The 13,746-nt window shown below is 46.1% G+C and overlaps 1 protein-coding gene across 2 annotated transcripts in view; it reads left to right on the plus strand.

Annotated features, from left to right (window-relative positions):
• ARHGAP26 (Rho GTPase activating protein 26) overlaps nucleotides 1-13,228 on the plus strand; it is a 511,759-nt gene extending 498,531 nt beyond the window's left edge. For both annotated transcript variants that reach the window (XM_056124844.1, XM_056124845.1), the window contains 2 exons: nucleotides 2,043-2,134; nucleotides 10,450-13,228. In XM_056124844.1, coding sequence (XP_055980819.1) covers nucleotides 2,043-2,134; nucleotides 10,450-10,538 — 181 coding nt within the window. In that variant the 3' untranslated portion in view covers nucleotides 10,539-13,228. The remainder of the gene's footprint in view (nucleotides 1-2,042; nucleotides 2,135-10,449) is intronic.
• The last annotated feature ends 518 nt before the right edge of the window (nucleotides 13,229-13,746 follow it).

Here is a 13,746-nt window from a genome sequence, read left to right on the forward strand (position 1 = left end):
TTTTTTTTAACTTTCCTGACCTTTATTTTTAATATTTTTAATTGTCACTTTTTCATTCCATCCCAGAAGTCTGATATTAGTGGAAAATTACTTCTCTTGAATGAGAGTCTTGGGCACCTGTGACCATTCCCTCTACTTTATTTCAGCCAGACACCCCAGTTGGTTTCCCTGGTTTGCTCTCATTTTTGTCCCGTTCCCTTTATCTAATGTGATTAATAAGTAACCTCTATGAAAATCCAGCCACAGGAGCCTGACCTCACATGACCTTTCCCTCACCTTGTCCCTGCAGATCGGTCTCTGCTCTTTACCCACCTACTCTACTCTGTCCTTGAGGGACAGTGACCAACTGTAGAGCCTGGTCACTCAGATCCTGGCTAACTGGGCTTCTGCCCTCCTTGTCAAAACGTGGTTGTTGCGCTCAGCTTGGGTCTAGCTTTGCACTTTGCATAACCAGGTCATGCCTTACTCCCTTGAATAAAGAAACCCAGCCCCCACCCCCACCCCCACCAGGCACATGGGCTATTAGGCCTTTATTGGCCAACATGAAGACTTGGTTCAGTTAGATCACAGAATGTGCCCCTTGTCCTGAACATTTTTCACTGCTAATTATGCAGGAAAAGCTTTTTTCCAGTTGGAGTTGATAAATTCCAAAGACTTCCCTTCCTTCATTCTCAGCGAACCCACCACATTTTCCACTACTCTCCTAATGAATCTGCCCATCTTCATCTCTTGACTATTAAAAGATCATAGAGCATAAACAGTAAATGAAACCCCTGCCACAAATTCTAGGTAACCATTGACTCGACTCAGTGTTCACGGGAGCAAGATGAGAAGTTTTGGATGTTTGACCCATGATTTTGGTGCCTTCATGCCTCTTTTTCCCAAGGTGCCTTCATGCCTCTTTTTCCCAAGCTAAAGCAGTGGGTCAGCAGGAGGCAAAATACCCACCTTTTGTGATATAATTTGCATTTACTTTGGACCAGACCATCCCTCACTGGGAATCAGTAAGCCATGACAGATTTACCCTCATTGGGTCCTGGCAGCTCTCTCTGAGTAACAGACAATAAGTAATATATATACTTTGAATAACTATCTGACCTAAGGGATCTACTCCTCTATTCATTCTGTCCTGAAGCCCCTAAGTATGCCTCCTCAGAGGGTGGAGGTGATTGCTTGTGGCAAATTTCCACACCTCCCCGCAACCCACAAAAGCTCACCCTTTACCAAGAGAGCTTGACTTGACAGCTTCTGCTTATGTGCACTGCACTTCCTTAGGTTGCACATTATATTCACTGAAAGAGCTTTTAAAATATACTGATGTTTATAGCTGCATCTGCAAGGCTGGGTAGAACCCAAATGTTTACCTTGTTTTGTTATTTACAAGAATTAGTTCCCAGTGTCAAGTGGTGGTGGTTACCCCTAGGATGTGACAAGATACTTCTCACATCCCATCCCTTTTTCCCCCTCCCTGAAGCCCCCAAGCATGTGTGCACGTGTGCTCAAACACTTCTGTGTAGCTGCTCACACGCACACCTTGTCTGTTCCCTACCCCGGGGCTCAGGGAGCTCCGACTCCGGAATCCTGCTCCACCAGCCCCATGAGAAACGCCTGGGAAAGTATCAGTCCTCCAGCTGGCTGTGCTAGAATTTCTCCTTTTTGATTCACTGCCTTACCAACTTTCACCAGAGGTTTGGAAAAGTGTTCTCTACAACAACTTGGAAGTTCTTTCCTGCCCCCCACCCTCCTCCCCAAACAGGGCCCTGCCTGCCCTCCCACTGTCCAGCTGTTAAAACGCCTAGGTCAAGTTTTCAGCCTGGCACAAGGTTTCTTTGAACTTAAGGCTTTTTCCTTGGATCATTCTCACTTTTCTCCTGTGGTCTTTGCAGCTTGTCTTCCTCACATTCTGCTGTCTGGCTGCCTACTCAGGCTCTTCCCCCGAGAAAGAAGATGAGTGGCTTGTAGGGAGAGGGGAGGAGGAAGGTTAAACATCTGGGGTGCGGCGGATTTTGACATGTTCATAATAGGCTCCTGTTTCCACACAGCACCCCGTTCCGGAAAGCTAAGGCCTTGTACGCCTGCAAAGCTGAACACGACTCCGAGCTCTCATTCACAGCAGGCACGATCTTCGATAATGGTGAGTTTCTCGTCCATGTGGAAAAAAGAGCATGTAACTGGGCTCTTCAGGAGTTCTCGATAAAATTGGAGACTAGGAGTGTGTGCGTGTGTGTCTCAGCACATGCACGTGTGCACATGGGTCTCTTTGGAGAGCAGAGTGTGGATACCCCAGGATTAAATTGCTCTGCTCAGTGCCTGCAGGCCTGCTCAGGAAACCTGGCCTATAGAACTGAGCACTAGGGGCTGCAGAGATAGTACAACAGGTCGGGCACTTGCCCTACAAGGAGCCAAACCTGGTTCAATCCCCAACATCCCATATGGTACCTTGAGCCCCACCAGGAGTGATCTCAAAGCACAGCGGCAGTAAGTCCTAAGCACTGACAGGAGTTACCCTCCCAAACAGACACACATAAATGATGATGATAATAACTGGAGAATTGTGCTTCCTTGAGTAGCTGTCGTACTTTGTCATAATGTGCCATCTGCCAAGGGGAAACATCAGAATTCTGGGGCAAAACCCACATTTCTGAGCTCTTTCCCAAGATGGAGTTCTTTTTGAGGGGCTAAACTTTCTGGATCTGATCCCATCTAACTGGCTCTGGGTGGTGCCCCTTCACTCCCAGGGCCCTGGAGAGCCACACCAGAGCAGAGATGGGTTCCTCAGGATACAACCTCCCACCCCTGCCTTCAGCATGGAGAGATGTTCATGGGGCCAAGGTAGCTGAATGAGCAAGAGATCACAGAGCACTTGGTCACAGTGGACACTACGCACTCTGAGCCCTGGAGTGTCCTACAGAGTCAGCCAGTTCCTCCCTGTGGTCTGTTGGTAATATCTCCAAACCCTGAAGCAGTAGCCTTAAAGCTTTGCTCCCTTAACTTTCTTTTCTGTCCTTTACAAATCAAAACTTCCACCTTTGGAGCCTTCAAGTCCCTACAGAGAAGTTCAGCCCTGGAGGACATGAATTAGGAACTCCTGGGCACCCTGGATAGTTTCAGTGACAGGAGTCCAAGGTCCTATAGGGCATGACACAACACACAAATATACACAGGATTCGGGCTGTTCTGCTTCAGCAGCTCTTGCCAAGAAGCGTTGCGAGAATGGAGAGATCCCCACATTGGCACTGAACCTGGAGCGTCAGAGCTCTTCTCTAGGGCCCAGCTCATGACCGCACCAAATTTCCTTCGGCGTGCTTCATCCTGACAGCACAGAGGACCCCCATCCCAGTGTAGCAGTGATCTCCTCAGGGAGCATCTAGGGCTCCAAAGAAGAAGGGGTGCGGCACTTGTGATTTCTTTTCCGGAGTATAGGCTTGTTCTTCTTCTGTTTTTAAAAAAAATGACTTCATTGGGAGCTGGAACAATAGGACAGGGGGTAGGACATTTGCCTTGCACGTGGGATGCCGGGGATTATAGCAGAACTTGAAGAGATTCTATTGCCTCTGGCCTCTTGCCAATGTGAAATTGTGAGTGAGAAAGCGAGAGCAAGAGAGTGAAAGAGAGAGCAAGTGAGTGAGTGCAAGAGAGGGAGAGAGGCCAGAGCAATAGTACAGTGAGTAGAGTGCTTGCCTTGCATGCGGCCTACCTGGGTTTCATCCCCAGAATCCCACATACCCACCCCCCCTCCGAGCACTGTCAGGAGTAATTCCTGAGTGCAGAACCAGGTGTAAACCTTGAGCATCACTGGGTGTGACCCAAAAAAAGCCACAGGGGGAAAAAAAGACTCAATTACCCTGGCTGTATGTACTGTGAACATACAGTACACATTGCCCATTTTGTACACCCATAGGAGGTTCATGTGTTCAGTTTTGCAACCATCACAGTTCTCTAATTCCAGACTATCTTTCTCTTCTCCAAATAAGCCCTGAATCCCTCTCACAGGCTTGTACCTTGTAAGGCCCCAGCTCTGCCCTATCTCTAGGTCACCTCTAATCTACTTTCTGGCTCAGTCAGTGTGCCGGCTTTGGAGAGTTCATATAAATGGAATTTGTACAATGATCTTTGAAACTCGTTACTTAGCATAACTTCTCAATTGTCCTGCATCCCGACTCAGAACTTCATTCCTGTTTTTAATGACTGAATATGTTCCCATTGTGCGAATAGATCACACTTTATTCATCCATTCATCAGTGAAGGGACATTTTGAGCCTTTCCGCTTTTCAGCTATTACAGTGCCACTGTACATATTCACGTGGCAGGGAGCAAGCCTCTTGGCAGCTTACCTAGGAGTGAGACTGCCTCATCATTCAATAACTCCAGTTAACCATGTGAGGACCCGCCAAACCGTTTCACAGAGTTGTTTGATTTAACGGTCCTGCTGTCTACATTTTTAAGACTTTGTTGAAGTAGTTTTAGTAGCCAACCAAAAGAGGGGGGAAAAAAGAGTTCCCTAACTGATATTTTTTTTCAGTTTTGTTTTTCCCCCTTCCCTTTTCTTGTTGTGACTGTTATGATTCTGGGGCAGGCAGGGGGAGGGGCTAGGGGTTATCCACTTATCTACAGTGCCTGCACACGCTTTGGTTTCAGTGCTCCCAGGGGGAGTTGAGGAGGGGGGTGATGTTGTTTTACTTCTCCTTCTCTCTTTCCCAGCAGGTTCTGTGACTTCTCCCCACCCAGTGACTTGGTGATCTCCCTAAATCTTATAGTGATCACTGAGGTTTGGTGTGATGAGTCAGTCTAACCCCGGCTTTCCCGCAGCCTCCAGGAGTCATGACAGAGTTCATTGCCACTAGTTTTGTTTTAACCAGCAGTGCCCATGACCCTCAGGCTCCCTAAGAGCAAAAGGTCATCTTCAGACCCAAAGAAAACATCCCTCCACGTCCACTGAAGAAGAAGAGTTGGACAAAACATCAGTCCACTTTTCAGATTGAATTTTTGTATAACGTTTTAGGATGTCCATCTTTAAAAGTAAAATCTCTTGCTTATTTTCTTCCTCCCTTTATTTCCATCAAAGAAGTGAGGCATTAAAGGAGAAAAACAAATAAAAAAAACCTTCTTAATGTTTTGGCCAGGAAGACTCTATTCCTATTCTATAATCAGTACAATCAGTTTCGAATTTACTGTGCTCTCTCTCTCTCTCTCTCTCTCTCTCTCTCTCTCTCTCTCTCTCTCTCTCTCTCTTTTTCGAGTTTCCTGCTGGAGGTGTGAGATCCGGGGCTACATAAATCGAGTACTCTGTTGCTATTGGATTAAGTCATTAGACCAATCAGAAGAAAGTTGCTAATGACAGGTTAAGAATGTATGTGTGTGTGTGTGTGTGTGTGTGTGTGTGTGTGTGTGTGTGTGTATGCGCACGCACGAGCTTTTTTGGTATCAAGAAGAATGGATAAGGAGGCAAGGGAGGGGCATGTTGGGGAAGGTTTGTTGCTCCCTGATTGTTAATACCTAAGCCTCAGGATTCCAGGGCCCTGTGCTGTGATTCTAGAGGGCTGCCCCGTCAGCTTTTGGACTTTGAGCAGCAGGGCATGGATGTGTAATACTCAGAAAGAACTCCAGTGTCAGCTCCTCCCTACCTCCTGGGAAACTCTTCACTTCAGTAAGAGCACCTCCACCAGTAACTGGAAAGAGAGACATGCATGTTCTCAGGAACATTAGTCATCGTGAAGCAATGTGATTAGTGATACCTCGAAAATTCAGATGGCACTTACTAAAATTGGATTCTTAGGATACTTTGATCAATCAGAGGTGGGTCGTCTCACCATCGCCTGGGTACAGGGTGAGACAGGAGTGCGGGGCCCCAAGTTTCCTCTACGGACAGTGGATAATGTCACCTGGGGCCAGCAGGTTGCTGGGGTATCCTCCTAGGAGTCGCTTAGCCTCCCTGATGCTGTTTCCTGCCATCTCCACCTTTCACCTGGACCTTTCTGCCCGCTGCCTTATTTCTCTCGCCTCCACCATTGTCCACTCTCTAGAGAGCAACTGAATGTTCTTTGGGGGATGGGGGCGGGGATAGGAATCACATGATGTTTTTTTCTTGCACCCAATACCTGGAATTTGTTCTCTTAGAGTTACCTACAAGAGCGGGGCTGGGAGATAGTGCAGCAGGTAGGGCACTTGCCATGCACACAGCCGACCTGGATTCCATCCCCAGCACCACGTGGGGTCCCCCAAACCCTACCAGGAGTTAGCCCTGAACATAGAGTCAGGACTCAGCCCTGAGTACTGCTGGGTGTGGCCCCCAAACCAAACAGAAGAATAATTGATGAGAACACTACAGCCAACTCCTGCTCTCTCTGCCTCCTCGCCCCAGCATGATGCTCTGTCTCCAGAGTCCTCTGGGGCCCGCACGTTGTCACAGAGGGCAGGCAACTCTGATCTCTCTCTCACAGGCTGCACCGTGCCCTTGAATCATTAGATCACAGTCACACTTTTTTGTTTACATATTATCTGTAGCCCAACAGTGGCAGGGTTGACTCAAGACACCTTTATAGTCCAGCACTGTAGAAAAACTTACATCCCATTGTTACAAAATCATGCTTGGTAAACTCTCACTAAGTCAATGCACTAAGCTACAGAGTAGTCAGCACTCCTTCCAGGCATTGTCTTTTCCCCTTGAGATAACAAGGAATTAAAGACCTTAATGACACACATGCTCCTTGTCTGCAGTGAGCAAAAGGAGGGGAGAGAACACGAGTTGCATATGTAGGAATATGTGATACACACATGCACAGAGCTGAGAGAAAGTGGGTGGCAGGAAGCACGTCCAGATCTGCAGCCAAAGCTCATATTTATGGTATGCCTGCAGGGCTAGAGAGCTGCCCACACAGCACCCTGCGGTACCTTGTATGACACATCATATCAGACACAGGTTTGATTCAGAAAGTTTGGACATTGGAGCAATTCATCCCGGTGAGCGCTTATGAGCATCCGCACTGTCCAGAGCACCAGGCATACAAAAGCAGACCATGGGCCCTATATCACATGGCCTTGATTCAGATCCACCACCAGCATCAGCGAGCTGTGTGACTTGGCGCAAGATGCTTCACCTCCATGATCCTTGGTTTCTTATCACTAAAGTGAGCATAACTGTAGAGCCAGCTTCGTTAGTCATTTTGATGAAAATGAGGTGACCTGCAGGTTTAGGTAGAAGACCCACTGCTTAGTCTGTGTTCGACGTATGCATCATCATTGTTTTCCTCAAGGATCCATTCTCTGTGGAATAGACCTATGGAGAAAAAACTCTCTGAGTCAAACAAACTGCATTGAAATTCTGATTCTACCATGTGTCCATGCACATATTAATTTACCCCTCTGAACATTAATGTTTTTATCATAGAAGAGATGGAAGAATCTAGATAGATGCTAAGATCTTGAAGATACAATCCACCCATGTCTCTCTAAGGCTCTGGACTCCTGCTGTCACCACTGTAGGGCTTAACTCATTTTCTTCGAGCACAGAAGAGTCAACTAAAGAATGTTGAGTGACATTGTATGAATTACATGCAAAATGCACCAAAAAAGTCATTAGGAAAACAAAGCTCGACACATTTGCATAGCATTAATAAGACACATGAGAAGTAGTGGAAAGTATCAAGGGAATTACAAGAGTCTGGTGGAGGGATAGAGCAAGAAGATGGAATTCCATAATAGTATTTATAGAGCTGGCTTTGGGCCTTGAAATATGAGAGAGGGAAACAGAAGGTAGCAAAGCAGGAGGGCATCTGGTGCTGCCTTCCTCCTCCATCAGTTAAGAAGAATTTACATTTTTAATCTTATTTCCCCTCTCATGACAGAGGCCTTTAGTAACAGCAAAATAATGACAGTTAACTCTCTGTCGACAACTGCACCAACAGATCCCTAGTTTCTCCTCTGCGAGGTCCCACTTTAGTTGATGTTCCACAGGGCCCAGGAATCGCAGCATCCAGGTGATTCTGACACACATGGCCCTGGACCATGCCTTCACAGAGCCCAATGCTATAATTCCTGTGAGTCAGCAACCTGGCCCAAAGGCCCCCTTGGTGCCACCCATCCCCTATGGCACCTCTCTATCTTGTTCTCATTTCTGGAGGGCCTTTCCTGTTAACTCTGGTTCCCTCCATCTGCACATGTCTCTACCATCCTGTGCATTACTACCTCAGCACCTGATCTGTATTTGGATGGCTAGCTGAAAAGGTGGAGTGTCTGCAGCAGATGAACTTAGTGTGCCCAATGGAATAATAGCTGTGAAAGCGGTAAAGTGGGCATGGTTTTGTTTTGTTTTGGCTGTTCTTGGCTTGTTTTGGTGGATGGGTGCAAGGTTAGCTGACTGCTTGGTTGATTGCTTTAGTCATTTGTTTGGCGGAGTTATTTGGATATATTTGGTTTGGATCCTGAACATCTAAGGTTTCCAGAAGATTAAGTGGATGTTGAAACCAGACCCTGACCCAGTTTTTACCAAGGAAGAGTCCTGTTCACTGATCAGGTGACACAGGGGTCCCCAAGCTGACTACCCTGTGCTGAATCCTCACAGTGTCCAGGCTCCATTGAGTGCTTTCTCCATGACTTTCGTTGTTGTTGTTGTTGTTGTTATCATTTTGTTTTGTTTTTGGGTGGCCCATAAGCAGCAGTGCTCAGGGCTTACTCCTGGCTCTTCACTCATGGATTGAACCTAGCGGTGCTCAGGAGACCCAATGGGATGTCAGAGATAGAACCCCGGTCAGTTGTGTGCAAGCCAAACGCCCTACCCACTGTACTATTGTTCCGGCCCCTCTCCATGACTTTTGTTGAGTCTTTGAACTCTCACAAGAGCCTACGAAGGAGGAAACTCATTTGTTTCTAACCACCTTCAGTGCAGAAACTGAAATGATCCTGACAGCTTTAGCTGGGAGTGTGGGCGGAAGGCCGGATTCTTTGAGGGATAATATTTTACAGCCAGGATGGGAGGTCTCAGTAACCGAACAGGCCAAGGAACTTTTAAATGTGCGTTCATGGTACTTTACTCCCAGACTTCTTGTGTGGGGGGTCCCAAATCCAAAGAACCTGACAGCTTTGGACTTACTCCTAAAACAAATCATATGAAAGTATGCAGACATTCTGGTGGCGATTAGTAGAAGTTGGACCTTGTCCTTTCCTAAACGTGCATTCAAGAGCTAGATCTGGCTGACCAAGAGCTTCTGTAAGCCTCGCCGTATGACAGAGCACCTTTGCATATCCCCATGTGCTTCCTTTAGCTTGTTTCTATTCTGGCCTCTTTCTCTACAAACTGAGACTAGCGTTATGTAGTAATGTTGGAAGAGGAAATGCTTTTCTAAAAGAGGCACAGGAAGTCACCTAAACAAGCCTAGGAAATGAATTGGGGAAAATTCATTCTCTCAGGCAGTTTCAGAAAAATGGAGTTTCCCTCATACAGTAAGAACAAATGTCCTCCCTCATCCAGAAGTGATTTGCTAATTTCCCATTAACAAACTTGAATAGCTCCCAATCTCCCAGTTCCAGGATTCGTCTCTCTTTTTAACCTCTTCTTGCCTACTTTGCAGACTCGCTAGATTTTATACAGTGTTTACAATAATACAGCATCTAGTTTCCATTGAGGTGACAAAGAAAAGGAAATATTTTTTATATTGAAAATTCAAAAATATTTTTAAATATTGAAAATTCAAAGGGACAGAATTTTTTTTAAGAAGAGGGCATCTTTCAACTATACCTAAGAGGGAATAAAAATTTATAGCGCAGGAAACAAAACTAAGAAGGAGCAGAAAAAAGTAATGCTGTAAAATGCCTTTAATGGAATGTACAAATATATGATATATATGTGTGGAGGGAATTTCCAAGGAAATGAGTAGCAGTGGTTAGAATTTGAAGAAAAGTAAGATGCTTTATTAGGAGCTAGATATGTCTAAAGACAGTCTCTTAGCTGTTCTCTGTGGACTCTCCTGGGGGTACAGGTAGCACTGAACAGACACTGTAAGGGTCTCTACTGGAGCACCGTGTCCAGGATCTTTAACACACGAAGTCAGAGTCTCTTGTTCTGATTTTAGAATTTAAACCAGGAGCTTTGGAAGGACAAATAAAATGCCTGTAGAGTGATCCTCCTGGCCTTAAAAAAAAATCCTATAACTATAACCTGTTGAATGCCTGTAATCATTTCCCTTTTTATTGTGAAGAATATATTTTGAATATATATTTTGAAGAATATATCTGCAGCAGATATTTTATGCATGTCCCATAAAGGGTCAGAATCTCTAGTTCAAGCAAGTCCTAGAATTATCAGATTCAATGAACAGTAGCACTCACCACCCAAACTTCTTCCACATACTTGTGTGCATCCCCCCCAAAAAAATTTCACACACCCCCACCTCCTATCCTAACTGTAACCTTTTATCTCATACGTCCTTCCCTCTCTCTCTCCTTTCTATCCAGTTCACCCGTCACAGGAGCCTGGCTGGTTGGAGGGAACTCTGAACGGAAAGACTGGTCTCATCCCTGAGAACTATGTGGAGTTCCTCTAACCCTGGTCCCCAACACGACTGCTGAGTGGTCCGTGGTATCCATGACAACTGCTGATTCCACTGTTGGAGGCCATTTCTCTGTGACACTGAGGAATGGACAGTGACTGACTCTGCTGCTACCTGTCAACACAAATGTTTCTGTGAACGCCGGTGTCACCCTGTCCTGTGATCATCTCAGCCTCAACTCACACTGCCTGAAACAGAAGCATATCTATCAATGGGAGGCTATTCAGTTTTTGACAACTGAGGGAAAGGCTGGCAGCTTTGTTCCCCTCCGTGAGCACCTGAACTCGGAACACTCCTTTTGTTTCAGCAGTCATCCCAAACCCCCAGCCTTCTGCAAAAGAAAAGTAAAATGTTGGGTAGGCCCCAAGACCCAAGACTGCGCAGTGTTTGAGGGGGTCAGACAGGGATGGGCAGTAGCTCAGAGCTCAGGCTGGGTGCACCCCTCTTGTTTACAGTAGATGTGTGCCTCCCTCCCCTGAATACTTGAGACCCACAGTGCTACGGGCAGTGAGTCTGGATCTTTGCATGCAGGGTGGAGAGGGGTTATGGCACCATTTACATGAGACCCAATCTCTTACCATCTCTGTAGTGGCCATTGGTCCAAAATCAGTAAGATTCAGTCCAGTGCTCTCATGCAAGGGAAAATACACACATACACACAGACACACACACACACACACACACACACACACACACACACACACCCCTACACCCTACATGCCCCTCTCCCAAGCTAGGAACTTCTCTGCCTCTAAGCACTGCATCACCCAGTAACCATGGCAACCCAGCCTACTCTAAAACCAAACCAAAAAATAACATACTCTCTTTGCATGATAATTTTTTTTCCTCTCCTCCTTTTGTGGTAGTTTCTTAAATGGTCTTTCTAACCACCCAAAGCAGAAAATCAAAGTTGAGCAGGCTTCTCGAGGCAGACACAATGACTGCCTTTCCTCCTTCTCTGGTGAATTTCAGTCGCATCAGTTTGGAGCAAATTCTAGTAACCTCTTGAAATTAAGTTACTTCAGAAGCTTAACCATTTTTCCTTCCTGGAGGGCTTTGCACTATTCCCAGGATGGGCCTATTCCTTTCTTCATTCCTTCTGGGCCTCGTCCACTGACCTATCTCTCCCCCTGCCCCGCGCTGCCCCCGACCCCTCACTGAATACCCTGCCCCCAGCCCCTTCACAGTGCCCTGGGCTGCTGAGCGTTACTTAGCGGGTGATTTTCAGGGAGGATTCCTGGACTAGCCCTATATAGCCTATAGTTGAAAAGATTCACTGCCACTCCAAAAAAGGGAATTGTTTCTCAGGCTTTTAGAGAATGAATCTGGTATCAGCCAGGATGATTCATGAGGATACCCACAGGTCGGGGGCCTGTAAGGTGTGGGGTGGCTGCCTTCCAGAACAAGAATTTCCTAATCTGAAAGGGACTGGCCCTGGTGGGGGTGCGGGTGGGGAAGTTCCCCTTGGACGTTTCCGGTTCACTCGGCCAGCAAAGGAACGATTGTTTCTCCACGCAAGAGTGCCTCTGGGCTGACACCCCCATAAGCTCACGGACAGAGACTCCCCAGGAGCCTCTTAGGATGACCAAGTTACTCCAGAGAGTGCTTCCTGCTTCTGGAATTCTCTTTATGGAACTTTAAAGAAGAAAAGGAAAACTTGAATTGTGTTGCATTACTGTACTTCTACTTTTTTTTTTAAGATAAACTTGTAAATAGAGTGATTTGAAATACTATATGGCAAAGTTTTATATTTGATATTCCACACCTTTACGCTTGGATTGCTGAACAAGGAGGATGAGGGAGAGAGGAGAGGCAAGGTCAAAGAAGGTCAAGGTCAAGACGCGGTGGCCTTGAAGAAGGGGAAGATTTTTCTGTACATTCTGCTGACTCTTGTAAGCTTGGCCTGTCCTGGATGTTCAGCCTTAATTCCGATGTGTTTCTGAGCATTTCTTGGACTGTGGATTTAGAGATGAAAGGAACATCTTCAGGCAGTGGTTATTATTTTTGAAGATCTCAGTAGCAAGATAAAGCTCAGGACTTAAATAAGTGGGGGCAGGGGTTAGTTTTTTGTTGTTTCTGTTTTTCTTCTCAGGTGTATTTCTTGGTACCCCAAGACATCAGGATGAAGGAGATGAGACAGTTGTTTGCTCCTTACATCAGACTCTTCTATACATCTTCAAAGACCTTATAAGTGAGGCCAAGCTAGTTTGTGAGTTTTGTGTGTATCTAAGAAAAATTAACTTTTTAAGAGCTGTAGTTCTTGATCTGCTGCTTCCCCTTACCCTAAACATGTTCGTATTCTTAATGTTCATCTCAGACTTTCTGTAAGTCTCCCTCACATACAAACCAAAAAAAAAAGAAGGGTGGGAATTGTTTGGTAGAACTTGAGGGTTTTATTTTAATTATTTTTTTTATCAATTGAGAGTCTGTGGTTTAAACTTAGTGAGAGATTGTCATTGCAATGCAGTTTTATCAATTCAAAATTATAAGGCTTTTGTTAGTGAAAGAACTTGTCCAGGAGACAACCAGACTCGAGTACTAAATTAGGAAACAAGAAGTAAAAGTGAGTCTAAGTAAGGAAGACTCAAGACAGCAATCGTTGAAAACCAAAAAAGGGTAACGGGGGACTATCTGCATAGGCTACATCTACCCCCTCCCCACCCCGACTGTGAATATCTTAGGGACCTGTTCTGAGGGGTCTGGGAGAAATGGGGAGGGGCGGGGGAACGCTCACAATCCACTGTTTTCCTAATGGAAAAAAGTCCAACACAATGCTTGTAACATATTTGACATTTCAACTCACCCCCTCGTCCCATGGGAAATTTCAGTGTAGCCTCTCGGAGGCACAGAAGGTGGCACAGCCCTGGCTCCAGGAGTCCCTCCCTGAAGCACACCTGTCGACATTTGGCTCCAGCCCCACCACCTGGAAGTGTGTCTTCTCTCCGTTGGCCCTGCCTTGAGGGAACCAGAGCTGCTGCCAGTGGGAATTTTTAGGTCGCGCCCTTCCCAGCTTCTCTGGACCATGCTGGGCCGGTGACAGATGGCTCTGCTTCCCTTTCCCCAACCAGGCTCACCTCCTCCCTGTAAGCTGCAGAACCAGAGCAACTGTTCAGAACTTGAGCCAACAAATAGGAACTTAAAGACTTAAAGACTAAAAATAAAATTTACCCTCTCCAGTGTCTATGCCACCAACTCTCTCCTT

This window comes from Sorex fumeus, unplaced genomic scaffold (assembly GCF_029834395.1).
Source record: "Sorex fumeus unplaced genomic scaffold, SorFum_2.1 ptg000051l, whole genome shotgun sequence".
Taxonomy (NCBI): domain Eukaryota; kingdom Metazoa; phylum Chordata; class Mammalia; order Eulipotyphla; family Soricidae; genus Sorex; species Sorex fumeus.